The sequence below is a fragment of the Homarus americanus genome, unplaced genomic scaffold, assembly GCF_018991925.1.
Source record: "Homarus americanus isolate GMGI-L3 unplaced genomic scaffold, GMGI_Hamer_2.0 scaffold45698, whole genome shotgun sequence".
Taxonomy (NCBI): Eukaryota; Metazoa; Arthropoda; class Malacostraca; order Decapoda; family Nephropidae; genus Homarus; species Homarus americanus.
The window spans coordinates 10,057,046-10,084,739 of NW_024735554.1; the positions used below are offsets into that span (position 1 = coordinate 10,057,046).

Genomic DNA, 27,694 nt, shown 5'->3' on the forward strand with positions numbered 1-27,694 from the left:
ATTATTTTTTGTCCTTCTTCCTCAAGGGATGAAGCCATTTGTAGTTAACTTTATCTTTCCTTTCAGTGAATCACAAGTCGCTCTCATCATCCATCTCCTGCATTTGTTTATTGTTAATAATTTATAATACACAGTCATTGAAGAAGGATGCCCAGATTTTAAGTTACACCTTTTTAAAATGATCGGCATAATTTTCCATGACACTGTATTTGAGTTAACAGGAGATGACAAAAAATAAAATAAAACACCCCAAAAGTAAAGAGAAAATTATTATAACATTCGACAAAAAATATCATATCACTTTACAACAAAAACTAAAAAAAAAAAATAATATATATATATTCGAAATAGATTATGTTTTCATAAACTTTTTCCTTACACACCTATATACTGTATATATATATATTTTGCACAAATTATTATTTTTTAAGTAAAAACGGATTTTTTAAAAATATATTTATTCTTTTTTGTCTCTTTTATGTATATCTTTTTGCCACGAGATTGAAAATTTTGGGTATTTCTTTTCGTTTCTATGACTGTTGTGTGATTATTATTATTATTATAACAGCTTTAAGGCCACACTGCACTGTTTGGAAGATCCTGTTTGCATGTCCTTCAACCATTATAGGCTTTAACTGAGGCCTTCCACCACCACGAAACTCTCTCTCTCTCTCTCTCTCTCTCTCTCTCTCTCTCTCTCTCTCTCTCTCTCTCTCTCTCTCTCTCTCTCAACTCTGTGGTTTTCTTTTTGGCCTGCTTTCTTTATACCCTCTCTCACGATTGCTTTCTTTCTTTCTTTCGCTCGCTCGCTCACTCGCTTTTATCTCTCTCTCTCTCTCTCAGAAGTGGCAGATGCTTATTGCCAGCCGTCTCTACGCCTGTAGTCTCTCAGGGCACGTCTTGCTGATATATCCCTTCACTATAACTCTGAACTGATAACACACTCTCTCTCTCTCTCTCTCTCTCTCTCTCTCTCTCTCTCTCTCTCTCTCTCTCTCTCTCTCTCTCTCTCTCTCTCTCTCAGGTTTATCTACCCATCATTAATAATAATAATAAAAAACATGTACCTTGGTCTGCTTGCCTGTAAAAAAGCTTGCCTTTAAAAATAATAATCAAAAAATTCAATAAAGTAAAATAAATAAATAATAAACTACTAAGACTTTCAATAAAAGAAATTTATATACTTGCAGCTTGACTGTTGTGGCTAACCAAATCGATCAATTAATTCACCTTTCGATTAATACTTACCTTAATGATCTATATGGTGGTGATGCAAGGGATTTTTTACTTAAAATATACAGTATATATATATATCTTGTTAGCAGTATTACATGTTGTATTATGTGGTAATGATAAATAACACAGTAATTCGGTATATATATATTTGTATACTTAGTTGTTTTGGATTATAAATAAGGGTTGGGGGGTAGAGTTGCTTCAGTAAATAATAATGGTTGCACTGTACTAATATAAAGATAATTTATTTATTTATATATATATATATATATATATATATATATATATATATATATATATATATATATATATATATATTTTTTTTTTTTTTTTTTTTTTTTTTTTTTTGCGGGGGGTGGGGTGGGTGGAAGAGGATAGGTTTTATAGAATGATTTAGTTATAAAATAATTAATGCTTGTTATGTGATCAATCAGAAGAGTGTTTTTTTTACCTGTTAACACCTGGCGGGTCATTATTCATAGGTTTAAGAGGTCATATATCAAGCGTTCAAAGTTGACATAATACTGTGTGTAATAATAATGATAATAATTAACGGTTTATTGAAAAAGTTCTGCAGCCCGAAGGCTGAAAATATACATTGGACATAAATGACTTATTACATACATTGGTGGTTTAACAAATGCCTTCATTAGAGAAAGGTAAAGGAACATACAGTGAACATACAGATTAATGTAGGTGTTGAACAGCAAACACGTAGTGTAGTAACTCCCTCACATATGGTGTTATGAGGGACCTGATGTGGTGTAGTAATTCCTTCACAGATGGTGTTATGAGGGGCCTGACGTGGTGTAATAATTCCCTCACAGATGGAGTTATGAGGGACCTCACGTGGTATAGTAATTCCCTCACAGATGGTGTTATGAGGGACCTCACGTGGTGTAGTAATTCCCTCACAGATGGTGTTATGAGGGACCTCACGTGGTGTAGTAATTCCCTCACAGATGGTGTTATGAGGGGCCTCGTGGTCATAGTAATTCCCTCTACAGATGGTGTTATGGGGACCTCACGTGGTGTAATGAATTCCCTCACAGATGGTGGCCTTGAAATTTACCTCACGTGGTGTAGTAATTCCCTTGCAGGTGGTGTTATGAGGACCTCACGTGGTGTAATAATTCCCTCACAGATGGAGTGTTTATGAGGACTCACGTCAGCATAATATTCCCTCACCAGATGATGGTGTTGCTCTTGAGGGGCCTCGTGGTGTAGTAATTCCCTTGCAGGTGGTGTTATGAGGGACCTCACGTGGTGTAGTAATTCCCTCACAGATGGTGTTATATGAGTGAGGTGTGGTCCCAGGCCTTCCTATCTTAGACCGATTAACACATCACTGGTTGTTGTTGGGTCTCACGGGCCGTTATCACTGGGTACCTGGGACCTCACTGTGTGAAGGTTAACTTGGGTATGACTCGGCTGTTGCTGTTGAATTGTTCTCACTGACTTAAGCACTGTTCACCACTGTTCAACACTGGTTCCATTCCTTTCCTAAATGAAATTGTAACTTCTGGCGAGAACTTATTGATATTCCCGTGGGGAGGAGGGTTCAGGGGAGGGAGTTGGTATGGGCCAACTTAACAGTTGACGTGTGTGTGTGTGTGTGTGTGTGTGTGAAGAAAGCTTGTATGGTCTATTTATAGGCCTTAACGTCAATGTCAACTAACTTTGACCTTCTGAACAAAAAAAAATAAAGAATAAATAAAATCAGGTGGAAAGGAAAAGTTTACTTTGGTATGGCACTGATTGATAAGCCTATGAATACACTTTAAACATTTTACACACACACACACACACACACACACACACACACACACACACACACACACACACACACACACACACACAGGACCAAAATAATAGTATCGTGTTAACTGAGAATCCCTATATGACATTTCAACTGTATATATATACTGTACACATGGGGATAAGAGAGTCACATGTACAATACGATCCCTGCATTACTCGCTAGGCCACAATAAGCAATCAGAGGTGACGTGAATAATGTGAAAGTAAAGTTGTTTTGACAGTCACAGTAAAATGACCCTAGTAAAAGTGAGACAATGTTCCCCAGGTCAGGTTAGGTTAGTTTATTTACATCAGGTTATTCTGGGTTATTGTGGGATGTCTTTATGCTGACTATTTTTTGCTAAAAAAAATAATCCCTAGTATTTTTTTTTTTACTATGTTGAATGGCTTCGTAACAAATGGCGAAATGTGGCCAAGAATAATTGTTTTTCTTTTCGTTAGTTTTACTTCCATTTATCACGTGATTTCCATAAATATTATCCACTTTTATACGAACAATTCAATTAATATATTGAAATGGGAATCTAGTTATAACTAAAGAATACTGTGATCCCGATGACACACACACACAGTCGCCGTTGGTACTTCGGTTATAAAATTTAATATAAACTAAAAAAACAAAAAAAAACAAGAGCGCTTCATTTCTTTACCCCTAAGAGATCTAACCATTACCCCGTATATATGTGTATATCCCCTGAATCAGTCAATGGTCAGCTCCTGGTCTTGCCGACTCCCACAGAGAGTCAGTTTACCCTTAGTAGAGATATAGTGGAATCCCTAACAGCCCCCAGGAAGAAGATGCAGTCTGCTCTTTGTACGGAGGGAAAAAAGACTCCTCTCCCTCCCTCCCTCCCCCTCCCCGAGTACACATACGCCTGGACCCTCTCAGTGGTGTGAGTTCATCGTCGTTGGGGATATATTGTTGTGTTCTTCCCCGTCTTGTAAATGTTGTTGTAGTATTTTACCTTTACGTGTTGTATACAAAAGAATGCAGACTGTTACAAGAACCCCTGACAGAGAAGGACACGGGATATAACTCAATGGTTGTTGTTGTTATAATGTTATTACTGTGCTTCAACAACTAAAGTCTTTAAGCGTGGAACAAGATTAGTAATTACACTAATACATCACTCAGTTGTGTCGTCAGCTTACACCACTAAGAGGAGTCCAGAATATGGTCTCCCTCTGTAATAAGTTTGGAAAGTTTAATGTCCGTCTTGTACGTTAGTGGAACAGATTACAGCAGTGATGCGTAGTCGTCAACCCTGGCCGTGTTTCACCTGTTGGTAAATTAATTATCAACAATAACAGAATGTATTATACATTGCTGAGTGGGGATAAAGAGATTATAAGAATCAGATTAACCAATAACGGCACATAATTCAGTAAATTAGGCGGGGCTAAGATCCAGCATAAAAAAATTAACCAATAAGAACGTGCATCTAAAATTATCTTTTTTCTCTAGTTAGAAAACATAAAAATCATTTATCACAAACTAAAAAATATCGCTATTTGAAACCATTTCTTGTTTCTGCAATAATGTTGTCTTGTGTTTACAGGTTAAAGAGAAAGAAAGGTTCTATATTCCAATCCATACAGTCTCTCCAGAAGAACAGTGCCAAGGTAAGACTCCCGGGCAGGACACCGTAAGTACAGTGACTCGCTCTAATATCTTCCAGGTCAACCTTTTATTCATAATAGCAGGTCAAATTAGTCAGTCTTAATTGGCTCCAAGCTATTCAAACTTCACCTTACCTGACCTAACCTAACCAAGCCTATTCTCACCCAAATTACTTTAATTCAACCCAACCTAAATCACCCTAAGGTAGACATTACTCTTAAGGCCAAATAGGGCAATTAGAACTATGGCCCACATCACTAGTCTTCCACACACGTAGTAAATATTCCTCCATGTATATATTAGTTTACTAACCTAACTCTATTTCCAACACTAAAAGGGGCTGAGACGAATGTATACCAGTAAGAGAAGGAGTTAGTATATTTTTTTCTATGTCATATATTCAAGATTATCAAACAGAATCATTCCTCCATGACGTGTGTATAAGTGTAAAGTACCTTAAGATTTTAATGCCTTGGATTCCTTATATATCGCTGTTATAAAGGTTCAAATACCCCAAGATAACAGAATCGTTTATTGTTTAGTTTTTATAAGAAACTCTGATAAACACAAAATGTAAACATACGCTTTTTTCCCCCGTGATATAAGAGTTTATTAAGTTGTTCATTATTTCCCTCCATCATCAATACATCTGGTCATTCGTAATTACTCAGAGGAAATGTTAGTAAGTGAGGGTTTAAGTGTTTAGTGTTTACTTGTATTAATCTGTAATGTGATTCCCACTTGGGTTAATTACATGCATTACAACGAAGTCTATTTTGTTTTTTGTATTACTTAGCAAAATTTCCTCCTCTCCAATGAACTCCTTACAACCTTCCTGTACTCCCACATAACTCATCTTAATCCTTCCCTCTCCCGCAGTTCTCAGCCAAACGGGACGCATGCGACGAAAAGTCCGCAGGAGCCCGCAACGACTACCTCCTAAGCCTGGCCGCTGGCAACGCTCATCAGAGACGTTACTATGAGATCGACTTTGAAAGAATTCTAAGGGTGAGTGAGTGAGTGAGTGAGTGAGACATTCTTAAGAGACATAACAGTAAATCGTGATGTTTGATAATTAATTGTACAGTAATTATTTGTCGATTATCTAATAGTTACAGTGATAGGTATAATAGTCACAGTAGTAATTATACGTGATTATGGATAATTGTCATTACTGAAAGCGATATAATTATCTTTACTTGAAACAAATAATGAAAAACAAAATAGGTCTCAATTGTCTGGCAGTACACTCGGCCATTTTCACTTCCCTAGTTGAAAAGTAACGTGTGCCATTTGACAGCTGTATGGGTCGGAATTGCATGTTCTACCCTGAACTCTTACCAATAACCCTTTACTTTATTCAAATTTACACATAAAAACAAAAAAAATCTATAATAATGATATTTTATACAATGCTGTCAAGAGTTATTTGAGTTATACAATGCTATCAAGAGTTATTTAATTTATACAATGCTGTCAAGAGTTATTTGATTTATACAATGCTATCAAGAGTTATTTAATTTATACAATGCTGTCAAGAGTTATTTGAGTTATACAATGCTATCAAGAGTTATTTAATTTATACAATGCTGTCAAGAGTTATTTGATTTATACAATGCTATCAAGAGTTATTTAATTAAGATGTCTATATGTCTGTTTGATGATGATGTTTACAGACGATGGAGTGTGATATGTACGATAAAGTAGCGGATTACCTTACCTTGATGAGCCGTACGGAGCTACTCACTTGTTCTGCCTCCCAGTCCTCCTTCAACAAGATCAAGGAACAGGCTACTACAGTGAGTTGATTGATCTTCTGTATGATACCTATATGTTATTGATCAAGTACCCAAGTCCTTGATCAAGTACCCGAGTCCTTGATCATGTTCTGTTTGCCTTTACTCCTCTCTTGAGACTATAAATTGTCAACATAATTCAGAGAAATTTCATTCTATTCTAAGGTGAAAGTTGTGAAGATTATGTCATCACCATTCATTATCATCACCAGTCATCATCATCATCTTCTTCATCTTCATCATCACCAGTCATCATCATCATCTTCTTCATCTTCATCATCACCAGTTATCATCATCATCATCATCATCATCATCATCATCATCATCGGACCTATAACATTTACTGAACATTCACTAATACAATATCCTGGCGCCATCTATCCATTTAACCCTTTGCCAGTTTTGTTTTTCCTTATGTCATGGGATCCAGTCATTTATTTTCTTATTTCGTGGGATCCAGTCATTTATTTTCTTATTTCGTGGGATTCAACCTTTTATTTTCTTATTTCGTGGTATTCAATCATTTATTTTCTCATTTCGTGGTATCCAATCAGTCACATCTCACACTCACTGCCCCCCCTCCCTCTCTTCCAGGTGACCCGAGGCTACAACTTACGCTGCTACCTGACCTTCTACCCCATGTTGGGTCAGAATATACAGTATGACTTTGAACCTTGTGATAACGACAAGATCGAGAAGGTCAGCATCCACGACGAGAATACCCAAGGCATCCTGGAGAACGAGAGTAAAAAGTGTGTCGCCCTCATCCAAAAGGAGACCAAGGTAAGTATGAGGGTGAGGTGGGGATGAGGTCAAGGAGGAGGTCAAGTAAGAGGTCCAGGTAGGAAGAGGTCAAGTAGCACGCTTAGTCTCCCTGGAAAAAAGTTATTGATTCATTATAATTTCCCTGATTTTACAATTACACTTACTCTCCCTGGAAAATAAATTTAACTATTACACTCACTCTCCCTGAAAAATAAATTTAACCATTACACTTACTCTCCCTGCCAGGTGGTGAGGGACGCGACCAGGAAGATACAGAAACTAGGGGTGGCGGGGAGGCCTGAGACGGACCTGCCCCCAGACATGGAGATGAAGCTGGATGAACTGCGGAACATCATCAGGAAAGCAGAGACTCACAGGGCGAAGGCGGAGGCTAAGTTAGAATCTCTCAAGGAAGGCGGCTGTAAGTTCCCTTATTAGGTGATATTCCTTTACTCTGTGAGGGGGTGGGTGGGTGAGGGGGTGGGTGGGTGCTTAAGACATATAGGAAAAAAAATACCACTTCATGTCTTGCTTCATTTCGCCCACCCAGGCAAGTGACGGGTAAAAGTCACTCGTCAGAATCAGTTCGACGTTCGCCAGAAATGTTTAGCCTAAAAAAAGAAAGATTTCATAGTTTTGTCATCAATCCTCTGTTAATTCCCCTGTGAAGGATCGTTGACATTGTTCGTTTACCAAACTGCATCACTCACACTCTCGAGGCTGGCGAGATAGGACACACACACACACACACACACACACACACACACACACACACACACACACACTCTCTCTCTCGCTAAGTTGAGCAAATATAACGTGAGTTCTGGCCACCTGACCGTGAACATTCCCATAGTGAAACAGAGTCTAGCCCTTAATTTCACTCTTATTCTGTGTATGTGTGCAAGGGAGAGAGAAGGATGATATGAATTGCTTTATCAACTCTTGGGAAATGTATTTTAAAAAGGGAAGGAAGTAAATATAATATTAGGTTTATATACAATTCTTACCGCTGACATTTGGAGTTTAAAAATAACATTCCAACATGCGATTCCATTTCATATCAGACAGAATTTCTAACAGCTGGTGGTGATATATTATTTAGTGATAACATCTGGAACTTTAGAGACAGGATTTGATATTGGATTATTTGGGCTAACACTTGTAATTGATAGTTGACAGTCTAGTTGTATATATGTGTGAAAAACTATATATATATATATGTATATATATATAGTATATATATATATATATATATATATATATATATATATATATATATATATATATATATATATATATATATATATATATATATATATATATACAGTATATAATGGTATTTTTATTATTAATGAATAAATTGATCTCATGAAGATATAGAATCTCAGCTTATATCACCTGATGATTAAACACGCTAACCTAACCTAACCTAACCTAACCTAACCTAAGCCCCATTAAGAATTAGGGTGTTCACTGTTCAATCTTCATGTGAAATAAGCTGGAGTTTCTAAAAATCATTAGACCCGAAAAATCTTCAATATAATAAAGACATAATTAACATTTATATCGTTCCACAGTCCAAGTGCTGTATTAACATGACAGGAAACTGATGACAATATCTCTCACTTGACAGTCGAGGTGGAGGACTACACGAAGAGCCTCGACAGTGACAGTCTGGGGGTCGACCTCGATACTTCCCTCAGCCGTTCAGGATCCACGCTGTCCGTCAGGGAGGAGGTCAGTTACTGCTCAAGGGTCATCTTTTTGGTCATGGGGGGTCAAGGAGGAGGTCAGTTCACTTCTCACATTAGGTTTCTTAACCCACACCCTAGAAACCCACACCCTACTGACCCACACCCTACTGACCCACACCCTACTAACCCACGTCCTACTGACCCACACCCTACTAACCCACACCCCACTAACCCACGCCCTACTAACCCACACCCTACTAACCCACGCCCTCCACCCCGCCCTACTAACTTCCACCCCAACCCACACCCTACTAACCCACACCCACAACTCACACCCTACTAACCCACACCCCTACTAACCCACGCCCTACTAACCCACGCCCTACTAACCCACGCCCTACTTACCCACACCCTACTAACCCACACCCTACTAACCCACACCCTACTAACCCTGCCCTACTAACCCACGCCCTACTAACCCACATCCTACCAACCCACGCCCTACTCAACCCACACCCTACTAACCCACACCCACGCCCTACTAACCCACGCCCTACTAACCCACACCCTACTAACCCACGCCCTACTAACCCACGCCCTACTAACCCACGCCCACCCACAGGGAGAGCCAGCAGCCGGGGAGTTAGACGGTGAACAGGTGGAGTCTGATGCATTGACCTCAACCTCAGCAGCTGAACCTGTGTCTGTAGACTCTGAGAAGGACGACTACATCATCCAGCAACCTGACGATGGTAAGTCTCTCTCTCTCTCTCTCTCTCTCTCTCTCTCTCTCTCTCTCTCTCTGCAGTTCCAGAAAAATGGTCACTCATTTTTTTCTGTATTTATAGATTGCATTACAAATTACAACACATTACAACACCTCTGAGAAGTTATGGCATTATTTATCGTTATTTACTGCATAAAATAAATGAATGAAATATATAGAGGGAGGCGTGGTTTTGTTTACATAACCACATGTTTACCCGAGCGCTGTTGCCGTATTTTAAATTTACATTTATTATCTCTCTTCTCGCAGTTATTCCCTTTCTTAGTTACACCCAGCCATCTTTACGTGGGAAGGGTTTTACTACACATTTTTACATTCCGTGTTGTGTTTGGTGTCTTTCACGGTACACTACCGTCCTAAGGATGCCGAAAAGGACGAATGAGAGAATGTGAAAATTAGTCACATGATAGCCACAATATTTACCCCTACCGGTTGAATATACCTGTAAGGTACGCAGTGAAACCCTGGCGGAGAGCGTGACTTTGTGTCGCTGTCAGCATGCCATTTCGTCACCTTCGGTCAGCCCCTGGAGTGGACGAAACACAGATCTAGGTGATAAAGGAGGTGGGAACGTGATTTGTATTCGGCTAAGACTCTTATTCAAGAAATCCTTGGATCAAGGTAAAGCGCCTTGGGACTGGGAATCAGCCAACGCCAACCCAGTTTACAAGAAGAGTAGGAAAAGTGTAGCAGAAAACTACAGATCGATCAACCTAGCATCACATATATGCAAACTCTTTGATAAAATTCCGACCGAGCACAGTCTTATCGAGGCATCACAACACGGTTTCATGGAAAGAAATTCCTTCCTGACACTCACGTTCCTTGAAACGGTAAGAGAATATGTGAACCGAGGCTCACCAGTAGATGTATTGTACATGGATGTCTCCAAGATGTTTGACAAAGTCCCACGTGCACGACTGGCCTCTTCAGGTCCAGGCACATGGCATCACACACAAGATTATGACGTGGATTAATAACTGGCTCGAAGACAGGAACAAAGATTGGGACTAAATGAAGTACATTCTGAATGGAAGAAGGTTCTCAGTGGAGTAACAAAAGTCTCTATCCTTGGAACCACATTGTTTGTGATCTACATAAAAGACAGGTGAAAATATATCAAGCTACATTGTCAAGTTTGAGGACGACATGAATATATTTGGGAAGGTAGCAAGTCAAGACGATGTCGCAACAATGCAGAAAGTCCTGATAAGCTAGTCAGATGATCTCGAGACTGGTAAATGCTCTTTAACATTACGAAATGCAAGACCCTACATGTAGGATACACCCATCCTTAACACAACTAGTCTATTAATAACACTGTCTATAAGGAGAAAGATCTTGGGGTTGTGATAGATCATCCACTAAAGGCGGCGCAACAAGTGAGGAAAATAAAACGAGATTTTAAATTATAAAGTGTACCTTTAAATGTTCATTCAACTGTGCAAATCTCAAATACGTCCCAGTCTGGAATACTGTGTACAGGCATGGAAACCCTACCTCCAAAACGATCTAACGTCCCGAAAAAGGTGCAACACAGAGCGACTAAGATGACTCCGGAACTATGTCATCACGATTATCCAAGAAGACTGAGGGCCTTAAGACTATCAACCCCACAGACAAGGCACAATAGGGCAGATCTTATTAAAACATTAAAAATCCTGAAAGTGTACTGTACGATACAGACGTTAGTCACTGGTGCTGGTGGTCGGCAACACACACCCTGACCACGCAGCTCTGAGAGGTCTGAGCTACATCAGCCAAACAATGCATGAACTATCAGGTACCGCAGTAAGCAAATATACAAGTAAACACACCTACCTACACACACATACACACACCTACCTACACACACATACACACACCTACCTACACACACACACACACACGCAACTATAAAATTAAAAATATAAAATAAATAAAAATGATTTGTATCGTAACAAGTCTGCAGGCAGGTTCCACTAATTCAGGGCCACACGGGTCTAGGAACAGATATACAGTTATGTTTATGGGTAAACGGCTGCTGGATAGCTCGGCTGTCTGTGTAACCGTTCCAAGCTTCAGAGACAACCAGGTTATTTAACTAGTGACGGCTGAATAGTCACTACGTAAAAAAAGCCTTCTACAGTATTGCATATACACGAAAGTATGAGCGTATGTATGCAAGTATTTACATTTATATCATTGCATGTATCTATGCAAAAGCGTGTGTATGTATGAGTATATGTAATAGAGAGAAGTTGCTGCATCAGCTTTAAATTTGTAATTATGACATCATGGACCCCCCACCCCCTCCTCCCCCCCAGCAGGGAAACTCGACCCGACCTCCTGGGACCCCGTGTCAGTGGACTGGGGTGACGCTCCGGTGTCTCCGCTCCCTCCAGTCACCAATGGACCCCCAGATGACCAGTCCGCCTACCCCAAGTGTACCGTCTTGTATAACTACACCGTGAGTACTCCTTTATACCCTATTTGAGTACGTCTTTACCTTGAGTACAATTTTATAATTATCGTCTTAAGACTACAACTATACCTAAATTAACCAAACCAAACCTAACTTTATAGATGAACACACACACACACACACACACACACACACACACACACACACACACAGGGAGAGACAGTGAGAAAAATGGGTCCTTAATAACCTGTTACTCTTCCAGGCTCAGAACCCAGACGAATTGTCCATCGTGGAGAACGAGGAGCTGGAGCTGATGGGTGAGGGAGACGGCGATGGATGGGTTCAGGCCAGGAACTATAAGGGAGAGGTAGGTCCTTCCAGCCACCCGAAGGTCCTTCTTGACTTGACTGATGGATGTATTATTTATTTTTTTTAAGGGATATATATTTTTTTTCTTCACTGTAGCTAATGACTAGTTCTTGTTCACTCATGTACACTCTTCACTCGTAAAGGCAATATGGTGATGAAATAATCAAGTTTTTGTTTATCATTAGCATTGCCTGAGGTCCTGTTATGTTGTCTTTCGGTGCATAAAAGAAAGACTCTGAAGGTAAGAAACTTAGCCAAGCAGTGGTGTTCACTCCTTTCAAGCTTCTGGTTTACCTAAAGGGTTTTAACTCCATGTAGCGAAATTTTTCTTCTGTTGTAGGTGGGTTTCTACAGGTGGGCTTCATCATCCCCATAACTAACTTTTTTCTCGTCTTTCTACAGGTGGGCTTCATCCCTCAAAACTACATCGAGATAGAGGAAGGAGCAGCACCCTCCGCCGCCAACGCAGACTTCGCCACCTTCCCCGAGCCAGGCACCGAGGATGCCATGACGAGCGAGGTGCCACAAGCCTCCGACACCACCGCCGCGAACGGAGGTCCTCAGAGGGGCATCTCCTTCTCCTCCATAGAGTACAACTTGGAGGTAGGGGCGCCCTCACACAAACACACACACACACACTAGGTTTATCTTTAATTAAGAATTCCCATGGATAATATTTACGATGGTCATATCAGAAGTTGAAAATTGACTCCATAATCTTTGTAGAACCTTGTGTGTGTTGAAAATATATTTATAATGTGTCTATTAGTCCAAAAAATCCGTTCATTACCTGAATTTTTACACTTGTAAGTTCAGAAGTTGAAGGTTAGATCACGATTGGTCATCTTTACATACATAAGCACAAAGGTTCCTAAAACAGTCTGCTTCCAACTGTGAACCCTGGTGTGACCTTTGGAATCGGTGAGACGTAGGATGAATACAATTTCAACACATCAGGTTTTAGATCTACTCCTTGATATGTCCGGGTTGTAATGGGGAGTTCTAACACGAGAGCCCAAGAATTTCATATTTATTCATGGTGGAATTAGCCATAGGTTTAAATATCCCTTATGAAGAAGGTCAGGGTTTGGAATTTGTTGCTGTTGTTGTAGGTTTAGGGTCATATCCTCTGTATCTGGGCGAACTTTGGGATTTTAGCCTATTGGTACAAGATACAGGTTCAAGTTCAATGAAAGGGTAAGGCTGTGTTTGTTCTTAGCTGCTAGAGTCCGTCTGTAAAGTTTGGAATTTCAATGTTGCATCCAGTGTGAGATCATTGGTCCTTTGCTTGTAATAGCACATTTTAATATAATCTTTAAGCGCTCAAAGCATAAATTTTTCAGCTACGTAAACGATAATTTTTTTCACGCCTTTTAGTGTAGTTGAGCAAAGAATATAATATATATTTGTGTGTGTGTGTGTGTCTGTGTGTGTGTGTGTGTGTGTGTGTGTGTGTGTGTGTGTGTGTGTGTGTGTACAGGTAGTTAATAAAAGAAACATTAAAGTCTATTTTGACAATTTACATAACGAAGATTGGGAGATGACCCAAATAACACCTGACAGTTTTGCTTAATGTATGTATGAGTGTTTATACATATATTCTGTAGTATGGCTTTTCCACAGTTAGATTTTAATAGTATTCACAGTAACCGCTTATAATATTTAGTTCCTATACAGCTCTTTGTGATGACGCAGCGTAGTGGTGAATTCAACAGTATACTCACGCTTATGTTGTTGTAAAAATCACTACCTCTCCCTTTGTGATGAATGATGAGTACAAACGTCTACAGTAATGAGATATTCCCCTAACTAGTCATATTCCCGTGTATATTTAGTTATTAATTCATCCCTTATGTTTAGTCTTTGAATTTCTCCTCCCTCTCCAATTCTTCTATTAAAGGAACAATAATATCCTTCAGTTTCTCATAGACAGTCTAGATTCAATTCTCTCAATATCACTTTTCCCTTGCACTCAACCTCTTGCCCTCCCTTCGCGCTTCCACGTCGAAGAAAAATGCCCAATCTCCACTGAAGATATGCGCTAGCTCCTGTAGATGACACCATTACTAGTTACGTGTTACACAAATACAATGCCATCGAAAAAGAATGCCCTAAGTATTAATGTATGACCATTAATATCCCGGGGCATTCTTTTTTGATGGCATTGTATATCTATCAGTGGTAAAATCTCTGAAAGACGGCCCAATTTACAACAGCTGGACTGAAGTAGTAAATCCTGAATGAAAACCAGACTATTTACGTCACCCTATATAGCACCTCTGATTAGATAACCTATTGTTGATGATTTATTTGATAACTTACAAGTTTCTATGATGATTCAATCCACTCTACTGCTCCTGGACTATAGTTGTGGTTTAATGTAGAGTAAGTGTTTGTGTGTTTCCTGGTTCATTCATCAAAGGCGTGAAAGTCAGTAGATTTAATATACTAGTATAGTTAATTAATCAGTAGATTCAGTAATCAGTAGAGTTTTCCCTTGTGTTGCCTGAGTCACTTTTTACTATATACTCTACTGTTTGTATCTAATAATCATCCATCCAGACTGGGTTATTATTATTACTTTACATTTAGTAGTGTATCATGTTTAGGTTATAGTGTTTCGTTAACTAATTTATCTTTTTTATATTAGTTGAATTGCCAGAACAATTATACTTTATATTCATCAGTTTGTCAGCTTCATTCATGAGTCATTATTATGTGGTAATTATGTTTATAATCAAAGTCTAATTAGTCATTAATATTTCCATATATTTATACCATGTGTGAATATAATTAATTTTTTTTCTAATTTATGATATATATTTTCTTTTAAGATTCTTACATATGTCTTTATCTAGAACGATTTATTTGTGTAAGTAAAGTTCTAGATTATCCAATTCATTTTTAGTTTCCTGTTTCATCCTTAAGTTTAATGATGAAACTGGTTTAAGTATTGGCCTTCGGTTTATTTTTAGGGTACAATGAAGGAACTGGTTTTAAGTTGAATTATTGGTTACCAGTTTCAGTCTTATGTTTTATGAGTAAGTTAGTTTAAATATTATGATTGGTTGTCTGTTTCATTATTAACTTTCATTATACATTCATTCTTATATAATTCTACCAGCATTATCGTAAACTGGATTATAGGTTTGTTTTCTTATTATTGTTTGGGGATTTTACTTATATTGAATTTAAGATGAGGTACTCGGATCACCTCAAGATTAAACCCTTTAAAATGAATCACCCTAATGCTAACCTAACCTAACACCAGGAAGCGTTGGGGTGTTTAGTCTTGAAGTGAAATAAGCTGGGGTCTAATATTTAGGTGGTCCAGCTAACTTTAAAGTCATTAATTTCACTTATAATTTATCTTAATTTAAGCGTGTGTTCTAATAATTTGTATAGTATTTTGTAATTTATTTTATAATTGTCTTCATTTAATCTTGAGTTATTAATTTATTGCTACATTTACACTCGTTCAAAAAAATATATATATTTACGGAGGTCCAATGAATTTCAAAATGAACACTGACACGCCTGTTGTCTCGGAAGGGTTGTCAAAATTCTCCGTTCTTTGTGTCATATTGTCTTACACAAAATATTAAAGACAGACATAATCAAAGGTTCGTCCGAAAATTCCCAGCCAGCATTACGTTTCTGTCTATAAATACATTCAGTAGATGTTGCTCTTTCCACCAATGCGTGGAGGCGTCGTCTCGTTTTGACAGGACACCGCGCCAAATGTCAGTGGAAAGAGCGCCACCTCTGCATCTATAAACAGAAACATAATGCTGGCTGGCGATTTTTGGCGAACTTTTGATTTTGTCTGTACGAATAACTCATGTTTATTCACTCCCTTCTTAAGTTCATCTATATTTATTTCACTTCTTTATTAAGTCATTTGTGTTGGTAAAATTAGGAATTATCAAATCTGTTTTTTTTTGTTCCACGTTTCCTTCTGATTTTTTTGCTGACGTAACATTTGAGTAGATAATATTATTAAGTATCAGTTTAATTGATAAGTTTCTTGTTTCATTCAGATGTTTTTACTTCATTCATGGCGTTTCTTGTGTTTCATCGTAAGTTTCTGGTTTCATTATTAAGTTTTATTTCATTATTAGTACCCCATTTCATTTTCAAGTTCCTTGTTTCATTTCTAAGTTCCTTGTTTCGTTTTTAAGTTCACTGATTCATTTTTAAGTTCACTGATTCTTTTTTAAGTTCACTGATTCATTTTTTAAGTTCACTGATTCATTTTTAAGTTCACTGGTTCATTTTTAAGTTCACTGGTTCATTTTTAAGTTCACTGGTTCATTTTTAAGTTCACTGGTTTATTTTTAAGTTTACTGGTTCATTTTTAAGTTCACTGGTTCATTTTTAAGTTCACTGGTTCATTTTTAAGTTTACTGGTTTATTTTTAAGTTCACTGGTTCATTTTTAAGTTCACTGATTCATTCCAAAGTTCACTGATTCATTCTTAACTTCACGAATTCATTCTCAATTACACTGATTCATTCTCAATTTTATTGATTCATTCTCAAGTTCACTGATTCATTCTCAAGTTTCCCGCTTCATTCATCTTTTTTTTTAATGAGATGTTTTTCTTATTTTATTCATTAGGATTCTGAATCAGTCATAATTTCTCTTGTTCACTCATTCATTTTCTGAATCAGATGTACCCTGATTCGTTCTTAAGCTTTCAGAATCATTCACAAGTCTATTTTGTACGAAAAAACATTTTAAACGCATTCATAAGTACATTTTCAACAAGTTAACATTCGAGTTACACTTATAAACACACTTGCTCATTCAACATTTATTTTTTAAACGAATCAACATTTATTCCTCATTCATAAGTTTATTTTGTGTACGAGTTAACATTCTAGAGTCATTCCTACGGTGGCACTGTGCCTGAATACGTGTGTTTGTGAATGCTTCCCCTGTGCTGAATCCACCTCCCTCCCCTCCCCTCTGTCTTCCCCGCCAAGACGGAGGAGGAAATGGCAGCCCCGGTGTCTTTCTCGTCAATGGATTACAGTTTCGAGGTGGGCACAAAACGAACAGCAAACGCTACACCCTGACCACAGCTTGATAGTTTGAGTGCAAAGCTTAATTGTAAAATAAAAATCCCCACCTGTCCCATGCCCACCCACCCCACCCACCCCACTCCACCCACCCCACTCCACCCACCCCACCCACCCCACTCATCTCGCCCCCACAACAAACCACACTTTACCCCTACCAAGCTTAATAGCTCAGTACAGATTTAGCTAATGATCAAACTTAGCTGAGAACAAGCTGCGCATGGTTTAGATTCTTAGCTTTGGTTGGTTGATTGGATGTATTGGCCAAGTTTTGCTCAGCTTGATTTAGCTCAGATCAAGCTTAGCTGAGATCAGACTTAGCTTGAATGGAGCTTAGCTCAGATTAAGTGCTTGGTTAAGAGACTGGCTCAGCTTGATAGGGCGTGCTGATTACGATTCGACGCAGTTAAGCATAACTCAGGTTAAGTTTATCTAAAGATCAACCTCATTTTGGATGAAGCTCAGCTTAGATTAACTTCGATCATGCTTAACTCAGATAAGGCTGATCCTGGATGATGCTTTGCTAAAATCAGCCCAAAGAATGTTTAATTCTACTGAAACTTATCTCAAACTAAGCTTCCATCAGGTTATATCATCTCAGATAAATTAATCTTAGGTAAAGTTTGGTTCGTTTCAGCTTCGCACATATGTAGCTAAGATCGAATCAGCGTAGCTCAGATCAAGCTTATTTCAAATTTGTCTTTACTCGTTGAAGCTTAAATGAAATCATTCTTTATCTGGATGAAACTTTACCCGAGATCCATTGTAGATAAATTTATGCTTAGTTCAAATCATGGTCAACTCTAATTAAGCATAACTCAGAACAAAATTAGCTCAAGGCAAGCTTAGTTAATATCAATCTTTGATCAGGTAAATTTAAGCTGAGATTAAAATTTACGGTGATCCCAACAAAACTAACTAAGATCTACTTTAGCTCCGTTCAATATTAACTGATACCAAGCACTTTGTTGACTCCAAGCTTAGCTGAGATCAAGCTTTGTTGAGATTAAACTTAGCTGAGATCAGGTTTGGGCCTGGCCAAACTTGGTAGAAATAAATTTTGGATCAGATCAAAATTAGCTGAGATCAAGCTTGGATCAAAGCTCAACTGAGACCAAACAGAGCTTAGATCAACCGTAAGACCAAGCATAAACTGAGATCAAACGTAGCTATCAATCAAACTTAACTGAGATCAAGCTAAGCTGATCTGAGTACATGTAGCCACTTGAGTGTTGCTTCACCCTCCTGGACCCTTAACTAGTAGAGTGCTCACCGCCTCACACCACCTGACCTCACCACCTGACACTCCACCCAGCTGGTTGATCACATAATCCTGATCACCATTGTTGATCAGTTAATCTCAAAATTACAGAAGAAATACCTGATCCCCTGAGGTGATCAAGAATAGACAAATATATGATCAGGTATTCTAAAAATTACTGAACAAAATTCGAAAACAAAATTCAAGGCCAAAAAAAAAAAGAAAATCCAAACGAATCTAAAACCAAATAAAGAGGAATTTTTTTTCGGGGGGATTGTGTCTAAACTAACCCACTGTAACCTTTCTGACGCGGAGTAAGAAATTAACTAAGGGTTCAAACCAACCATCCTATTATAAATATTTTATTTGTTTGGCTTATAACGCTAATCCCTGCCTCTCTAATCTCTGAGCTACAATAAAAGAAAGTTTAATTATATCTTCCAACACTTCAGGATGCTGTAGAGGGTTTAATAAGCTGATGTGCTTTTGTTTTGTCTGTTTATCTTTTGTGGAGTTCCAGCCGTTACCATGTTTACGTTTCCGTCTCATCCACGCATTTATCTTCGTGTGTTTCAGCCGCTTTCTTCACCTCTACAGTTCTTTGTTGGATAATCTGTTCCCTTGGCATAATAATTATTTTGTGTTTTAATTATCTATGGTGAGTCGCTTCACTGCCTGTGACGGTCGGGTCTAATTACTACCGAACCCCTGCGAACCCTGAACCCACCTGAACACCGAACGCTTGGCTGTGATAAATGAAACAAAATTTTTGAGTAATTAAACCTGGCTTTTTCTGATATATAATTTGTCTATTTACCTATATATAATAATAAAATGCATTAAACTATCAGTGTCTCAAATCTACGAGAATTTTTGTGTCATAGACATATAAACTAAAAAAAAATTCAGGTTTTATTAATCCAAAATATGACTCCGTTTATCATAGCGAGAGGTTCGGGGTTGGTGAGGGTTTAGGGGTTCACCAGTCAGTGTCAGACAAGGCCGCCTGTGAACAGTTGTGTAGAGCGAGACCCATGAACAGTAGTATCATAAACCAGCCAAGCGGCCCTGATCCTCTGTATGTGCTTTCTGAACCTCTTCCGAACATAGATTAAAACATTTCCTAGTTACAGTACTTATAGCTTATAAAAAATTTACTTATAAATATTTTAGTGAGTTAAATATTATAAACTTACTCATGAATTTTTTAGTTGCTTTTAGCCTACATGAATTTACTTATAAATTCCTTAGTTATTTATAATTATCAAAAACTTTCTAGTAACTTAAGTTCTTTATTGCTACGAATCTTGTCTAATGAATTTCGTAATTACTTATTTTATATGCATCATGAAAGCCCCCCCCCCCCCCCTACCTTCTTTATAGTCCCGTGACAGGTATGAGGCGCATGACAGCATAACACCACATAACTGTACTTGCTGTTATTATATAATCTTTCAATGACGCACATATACATCTTGACTATTATTCTGTGTTTATGTGTGTGTGTGTATTGCACTTTGTTTCTTAATTTCACAAGATGCACAGGTAAGTGAAGTACACAGTAAAGGTTTTTGGCTTTCCTATATTGTATTTTTATTCACAGTTGAAATATCGAATTATTTTCACATTAATTACTATTTTAAATATAATTTTCACTTAAAAATTATATTCAGTTATATTCTGCTAATTTAATAACTGAGGAGCAATTATTTTTATTATTATACCTGTCATGATTAAGCTAATGATATTTAATAAATTCTCTTTAGATTACATTTTATCAATTTAAATGCTATTGAACTAGTGGTGTTATAATGAGTGGAATTTTATTGCTATTAGATCAGACATATTAGTAGTAATTATGTTAACTACCAGCACCATTATGATACCCGTGAAGCCTTTGTTGACCTAGTTGATGGATGGAGGGAGCGTGAGTGTAAGAACGAGACAGTTTACACTTAACTTAGTTACTCACAGTTGATATAAAAGTCAGTTTACTCAGATTAATTAGTAGATACACACACAAAAAATTACCCAACTTCTGATATTTTTTGTGCATTAATTTTACAGTGGGGGATTGTAAGAAATTTAAAATAGCTATAGAAAATAACAAATTGTACAAACCATTTATAACTAAGACACGATAACATGTTATATAGAACCCCAAGACACGCTATCATGTTATCTAGAACCTTAAGATACGATGTCATGCAATATAGAACCTCAAGACACGATATCATGTTATCTAGAATACTCATAACCAACACTCATAAGAACATAAGAAAATAAGGAGTCTGTAATAGGCCGGTTGGTCTGTGCATGGCAGCTCCTGTCGAGAGTTACTACCACCCTCTATCACCCATGAATCTATCTAGCCAGTTCCTTCCTATCTCCCTCCTAAACCTAAACTTATCCAACTTAAATCCGTTGCTACGAGTCCTATCCTGCTCGGATATTATAAGATCTTTATCTATATCCCCTTTATTGATACCTTTCACTCACTTAAATACTTCTATCATATCTCCCCGCACTCTTCGTCTTGAATTGACGGCCAGAGGGGGACGATTTAAGTCTGATTTATTGTCCCTTAAGCTTATCTCCATGTCACGACTTCCTTAAGCTTATCTCCATGTCACGACTGCCTTAAGCTTATCTCCATGTCACGACTATCTTAAGCTTATCTCCATGTCATGACTATCTTAAGCTTATCTCCATGTCACGACTATCTTAAGCTTATCTCCATGTCACGACTATCTTAAGCTTATCTCCATGTCACGACTGCCTTAAGCTTATCTCCATGTCATGACTACCTTAAGCTCATCTCCATGTCACGACTGCCTTAAGCTCATCTCCATGTTACGACTATCTTAAGCTTATCTCCATGTCACGACTATCTTAAGCTTATCTCCATGTCACGACTATCTTAAGCTTATCTCCATGTCACGACTATCTTAAGCTTATCTCCATGTCATGACTACCTTAAGCTTATCTCCATGTCACGACTATCTTAAGCTTATCTCCATGTCACGACTATCTTAAGCTTATCTCCATGTCACGACTGCCTTAAGCTCATCTCCATGTCATGACTACCTTAAGCTTATCTCCATGTTATGACGTCATCTTCACCTCCCTTGAGTAACTGTGCTGACGCTGGTAACTTCCGGCAGGCCGCTGAGGAATATCGGGGTGGTGATGACTACGCCTCCGAGCCGCCCAGTGACCTACCACCCCCGCCGCCGCCCACCATAGCACCAGCCGACGCCGCCCCTGCTATGCCTGTGCCGGGGCTACCTCTTCTCGTCAACAGTGGACATCTTTCACGTTAGTATAGGGAGAGGGAGGGAGGGAGGGAGGGAGGGAGGGAAATAAATATATAGAAGGAAGAAGAGAGGTAGGGAAAGACACAGAAGGAGGAGGAGAGGTAGGGAAAGACACAGAAGGAGGGAGTGTTTAATTAGAGGAAAGAGAAGGGAGATAGAGAAGGAGGTCAAAGTTGAAGAAAATCGGAAGCATGAAGGAGGGAAGGGGAAAGATTATACAAGAGGAAGGAAGGGAGAAAAAAGGAGAACGGTAAGGAAGGTAGAAGAGATGGAGGGAGAGGGAAGGAGAGAGGGAAAACAAAAGGAGAAAGTGAGAAAATAAGAGCGAGGCAAATCGGGAGGAGAGAGAAATAAGGAGGGATGAAGAGAGAGAAATAGTATGTATAAACACGAGTCTTCAGTAGTATAGACGATATAAACCTCAGACTTCTGCAGGTATAGATGAAATAAACGTAAGATTTCAGCAGTATAGATGATACAAGCTTTAAAGCTTCGTGAGTATAGATGCCACCAAACCTAAGACTTCAGTAGTATAGATTATATTCACACCTTAAGTCATCAGGTGCACACAGAGAGATAATAATTAAACTGATTGATGTTACAGTCACGGAACACTGTCGCGCCATGTACGACTACGAGGCGACCTGCTCGGAGGAGATCTCGTTCGCCGAGGGCCAGATCATCAGGATCCTCAAGAGGGCGGTACACGATGTTGACGACGGCTGGTGGGAGGGTGAAGTGGACGGACAGGTCGGCCTCTTTCCATCGCTGGTCGTCGAGGAGTGTCGTTCAGACGGAGAACCTCTCACTCCTGATGTAAGCCATCCTTGCGTCCTCCTCCCCCTCCCCCTACTCCTCTGCATCGACTAATTCAGGAGCTTCTCGTTGTTGGTGTTGATGCATGATGAGTATTTACACGACTTGTTTTGTTTTCAATTTTGGTTTTTTATGGTATTAAAGGGGGGTTCTTTTTAGGGGGTAACTTATTTTGTTAGTCTTGTTTGTTTCTGCTTGCTATCATGGCGACCCGTGGTGTACTAGTAAGCAAACTCACATCGCAAGTGAATGGCCCAGGTTCCATCCCCCCAGGTAGGGTGAAACGACGGGCATGTTCCATTCAGCCGGATTTGTGCATGTCTGATGTTGAATGAATCTTTATTACTCCCAGGAATTTTGTTTGTTGCTCTTTTTTAAGTAGGTCTGTATTTGTTGGCATTTTGTTTGCTAGTTTAGAGCTTTTATCGGCTTCTGTTTGTTAAATATTTCTGTTTGTGTCAGGAATATTGTTTCTATCTGTTGTTATCGATACACATTAAATCTGTTGTCAACCGAATCTGTTTCCGTAGAGGATTTCTCCCTAATTCTGTGGTCAGTTTCTTCTGATGTCTCTGTGATGGTAGGATTATCTGCTATCATCCTTTAAGGCATAAACGGAAGTCATGTTGAATTGTCATACACACAGGAAGAGAATTACGAAATACTTTCCGGTATCACGAGCAGAACATTTCTCTTCAACAGTTTCAAGACTCACAGATAATGTCCTCTTCTTATTTTGGTGGTGTTATTAACCTAAAATATTTGCCTTTCCCGTATGATGTTTTCCAGTTTGTGTTTTGTTTTTAAAGTTCATCTCCTACACGCTGCCGGGCGCACGATAAACCCACTGTAGTGTACTGTAGCTGTGACCATTTATCGACCTCTGTTGTTTCGGTTGCCACTGCAGGGTGGAGCGTGTTTTAAGCTTTAACGTTCGTGTGTTGAATATTCTATACTCAGATTCTTCCTCAGTTATCAAGGTCGAGATTATTCACTGGTTGATGTGCTTTTGTTTCTGCCACTGTTGTTGTGATTTTTGTTTTAGTCCATTAACGTGCTTCAACAGCCAAAGTCAGTGAGTACAGATCACTATTTGAGTTTCTACATTACATAACAACTAAGCTTTAGAAACTGGGAAGAATATTAGATCTGTCTCTGTAGGCTGAGATATCACTGTTGGTATACTTTTTCAGTGAATGTTTGTAGAGGAAAAAAGTTTGAGTGTTGCTTTGTGCTGAAGGTCAGTCTGCTTGTGCTGCACTTTAATTAGTTTGCAAAGTTGAAGTGTTATTTGGTAAAGTGTAGTTCATAAGATCATAAAAAGTTCCATTAGCTCATAATATTGAAGAACTTTCCCAGAAATAATAAAAAAAAACTAGAAAAACTGCAATATAGTTACTTAATTGTTTTTGAGTGAAGTGTAAAGACAACTACAATTGGTTTATTCAGAAAATCATCAATTCCTGTAAGGCTGAAAGTTTCCGCTCTCATCATCCCTGCTCCCGTGTTTAAACAGTCACAAGTATTAAACTGTCATCTGATTGTATGCAATTGAATTTACTTTCGTCGAACAAAAACTTAAAATGAAAGAAAACAAAGTAATAGTACTGCCATTTATAAACATCTATTACAACATTTTTCTTAAGGGAACTACGCCATGATGAAACAGATGTCAGGGGTGCCAACATAGTCACAAACATTGAAAGTCAGAAATAATTGTTTTTAAAAGAAAGTTGAAAGTTACGCTATCAGAGGGTCGTAAGAGTCTCAGTGGGTCGTAAGGGTCGTTCAGATGTTTGTGTTCATTACTGATTTTATGAGGCTGTGTTTTTTTTTTCCACTTTAAATTCTGTTTTGAAAATTGTAAAACGCATTTTGTTGCCTTGATTTAGTAAACCTTCTTTATTTTGATATTGCATGTTTGTTACTGCTTTGATGTGATGACAGTGTTTATGTTTGAGTCATGTCCTAGAAGGTACGTACTCTTAGCTGCAATGTTTCAGCATGCGATATTTTACCTTTTTTTTTTCTCAGTATACTGTAAGACTTATCATTGCGTTAGTGATAAATCCTAGAAATTTATTTTACGATTCACAGTTGATTTTTTTAAATGATTCTTTGCTTTTTGGGACTTGAATCAGAAGTGCAAGTTTTATATACGAGTACAATTAATGTATATAAGTGTTAATTCTCGTAATGTTTTTAACGAGAGATGGAGATCCCTCGTTTGACATATGAATTAATGAACTCGTTAATAATATGCTATAACGTGCTTATTGTCTATCAGTAAGTATGATAGACTTCTGTGCTTTCAACCCGGCTGCTAACATTGAGTGTGTAATGTAATCTGGCTCTGCTTACTGTATATTCCTGGTGTCAGTGTAAACAATTATACTGCTTAGTGGATCTTGGCTGTGTGACTTGTCTGCTGCTTAATGAGGGTCGTGTCGGGGGTTCGAGGGTGGCAGGGCGCTGATGGTTATAGGGTCATGCTTTCTCTGAACCCCTGATATGACCTGATATGACCTGTTAAGAAAGGTGTCTCAATACACTAACTATCTCATCATGGTCTATTACTGTGTACCCAACCAAGTGTAGAAGCAGATGCCCAAGACAGAATTTAAAAATCCTCTAAATAGCATTACTAAGGAATTAACGAACATACTTATGATAAATTAGAATAAGTTATATTTTTTTACCAATTGAACAGTGCATCAACCTCTACTATGTCCTCTTCACAGTTGTTTTTCTCTCTTTCTATTCTTGAAAATCCATACGTTGTGTTTTTCTCTCTGTAATTCGACCCTTGAGAACGTATCTACTTGGGTCATGATGGCGGGCCAAGGTGGAGTGTGAACTATAGCACCAAAACTCCACCACATCAAGTTACTTTCTCTAGCATCTATTACAGCTTGGAAAATACTAACGTGAGACCTTTTTTCTTCTTATGAATGAGGACACTGGCTGTTATTAAGGCTGACTTGCCTGTATTTTATCATATAAACTGACAGCTTAAATGCACAATGGTTAACCAGACAGCCAACATAGGTCTAGATCTTTCGTGTAAGATGAATAATTTTAATTAACAAGCTGGGTAGTTGACGAGTGTCATCAGACTGTTAAATGAGAGAATATTTTTTTTACACGGAAGTTAAATCGATTTAGACTTATGAATCAGATTGAGCGATCAAACCTTTTATATTACTGTACATGTTTTAAATGTTCTGAATAAGTTCCCTTTACCTAATATATATTTTAGCCTGTGCATCTGGCTGGACCTTTTCCCTTGTACCTTCTCTCTGTGTTTTATCTCTTAAGCTGTGTTGACGCCTTACTCATGACCACCTGCATCGCCCAGCAGTATTTTTAATCATGGTCTCAGCCTCTCACGTTACGACTCTGAGCTGAGGCGTCGCTTATACTCCATACTTCATTTGCATCTTTTGGTTCCCCCCTCCCTAGCTCAGCGCCCATTATGTTTTCTCTCGGGAGCACACCATTTATGCTCAATACTTCCCTGTGAATGTCTCATTTACCTCGGTTCCTGCTTTTCTTGATGGCTCAGTGTGTGCACGTTATGTTCAGCAGGTCTCAGGTAGTAGATCACACTACTAACCGTGTGGGACGTCTTCATACTCACCCGGAAACCACATCACTCCTCATGCTGTCTTGATTTTTTCTTCTTTGACACCTCCTTTATTCGCCCCCACCTCATTATCCTTATCCAGTTCGTTCTGCTGTTAATTTCATCTAGATTGCTATTGTCTCCTTGTGCACGATTAATCTGTTATGATTATTTTTTTCTTGGAATGAAAAAAAAAAAAAAGAAATCATACTTTTTATTCGCTTTTGCCTCCTCCTCCTTCGTGGTCAATCTTAATTATTTATCTGTCCTTAAAGCTCATGTCTGTTTGCACTGTCTCATCTCCTCGTCCAGATCTTTTTATTTTCGTTTCCGATATTCGTTTTATCTCGCATGTCTTTTTCTTCTCTCTTCCATACCGGTCTCCTTTTCCATCTACAAATCAATCTGTCCCATTTCTAAAGCGTCTCTCTCTCTCTCGTCCTTTTTCTCCTATTTCTCATACACTTCCAGCTTTATCTCTTACATCATACTCTCTTATACTATCAATCCTTACTTCTACTTTCCTTTTTCATCTTTCAATCCACCAACTTTTATCATCCAAGTTCTTCTTTCCTCATCGCCATATACTGCCTGACCCAATTCTCCATAACACAACCTTTCTTCCTCCTCCTAAATCCCTTCCTCCCACAAATTCCAGTCATCCTTACAGACTCTTTATCAATCCTCCAGTTCCTCAGCATCAGACCCACGTCCAACATTCCTCCCCAACATTCCCGACTAAGTTCCGACATTATCATCAAGAGGGTAACAGCTTGATCATCACCTGCCCTCCCCGTGCACTCTCCAGGTGTTCACGTTCCAGGCCGTCTCTGGGGCGTCTCCGTGTACGACGCCGCCCCCTCACACCCCACCGGAGGTGCCAGGCTTCCTGTTGCCCCCGGAGAGAGTTATCATCACGCAGCCGACGCCCGTGGTTGAGACCGCTGAGGAGGACGACAAACCGGAACAGACCGACGAAGGAGCGGGTGAGGCACTCCCTCTGTAGTACAGTGACGGTATTCTGCTGTTTTCAAACTAAGTTTCAAAGATTATGAGCTTTGTTTACATTGAACTGTTAATATGCGCTCATAAATTACT

General features: G+C 38.6%; 1 protein-coding gene across 1 annotated transcript in view; it reads left to right on the plus strand.

Moving 5' to 3' along the window:
• LOC121871336 (protein nervous wreck-like) overlaps nt 1–27,694 on the plus strand; it is a 73,473-nt gene that overhangs the window by 21,927 nt on the left and 23,852 nt on the right. Inside the window, exons 5-18 of the mRNA XM_042373556.1 lie at nt 4,617–4,680; nt 5,558–5,686; nt 6,355–6,477; nt 7,069–7,257; nt 7,486–7,660; nt 8,873–8,976; nt 9,556–9,685; nt 12,027–12,169; nt 12,387–12,491; nt 12,896–13,096; nt 17,482–17,538; nt 22,003–22,156; nt 22,760–22,971; nt 27,405–27,582. Of these exons, the coding sequence (XP_042229490.1) occupies nt 4,617–4,680; nt 5,558–5,686; nt 6,355–6,477; nt 7,069–7,257; nt 7,486–7,660; nt 8,873–8,976; nt 9,556–9,685; nt 12,027–12,169; nt 12,387–12,491; nt 12,896–13,096; nt 17,482–17,538; nt 22,003–22,156; nt 22,760–22,971; nt 27,405–27,582 (1,964 nt within the window). The remainder of the gene's footprint in view (nt 1–4,616; nt 4,681–5,557; nt 5,687–6,354; nt 6,478–7,068; nt 7,258–7,485; nt 7,661–8,872; nt 8,977–9,555; nt 9,686–12,026; nt 12,170–12,386; nt 12,492–12,895; nt 13,097–17,481; nt 17,539–22,002; nt 22,157–22,759; nt 22,972–27,404; nt 27,583–27,694) is intronic.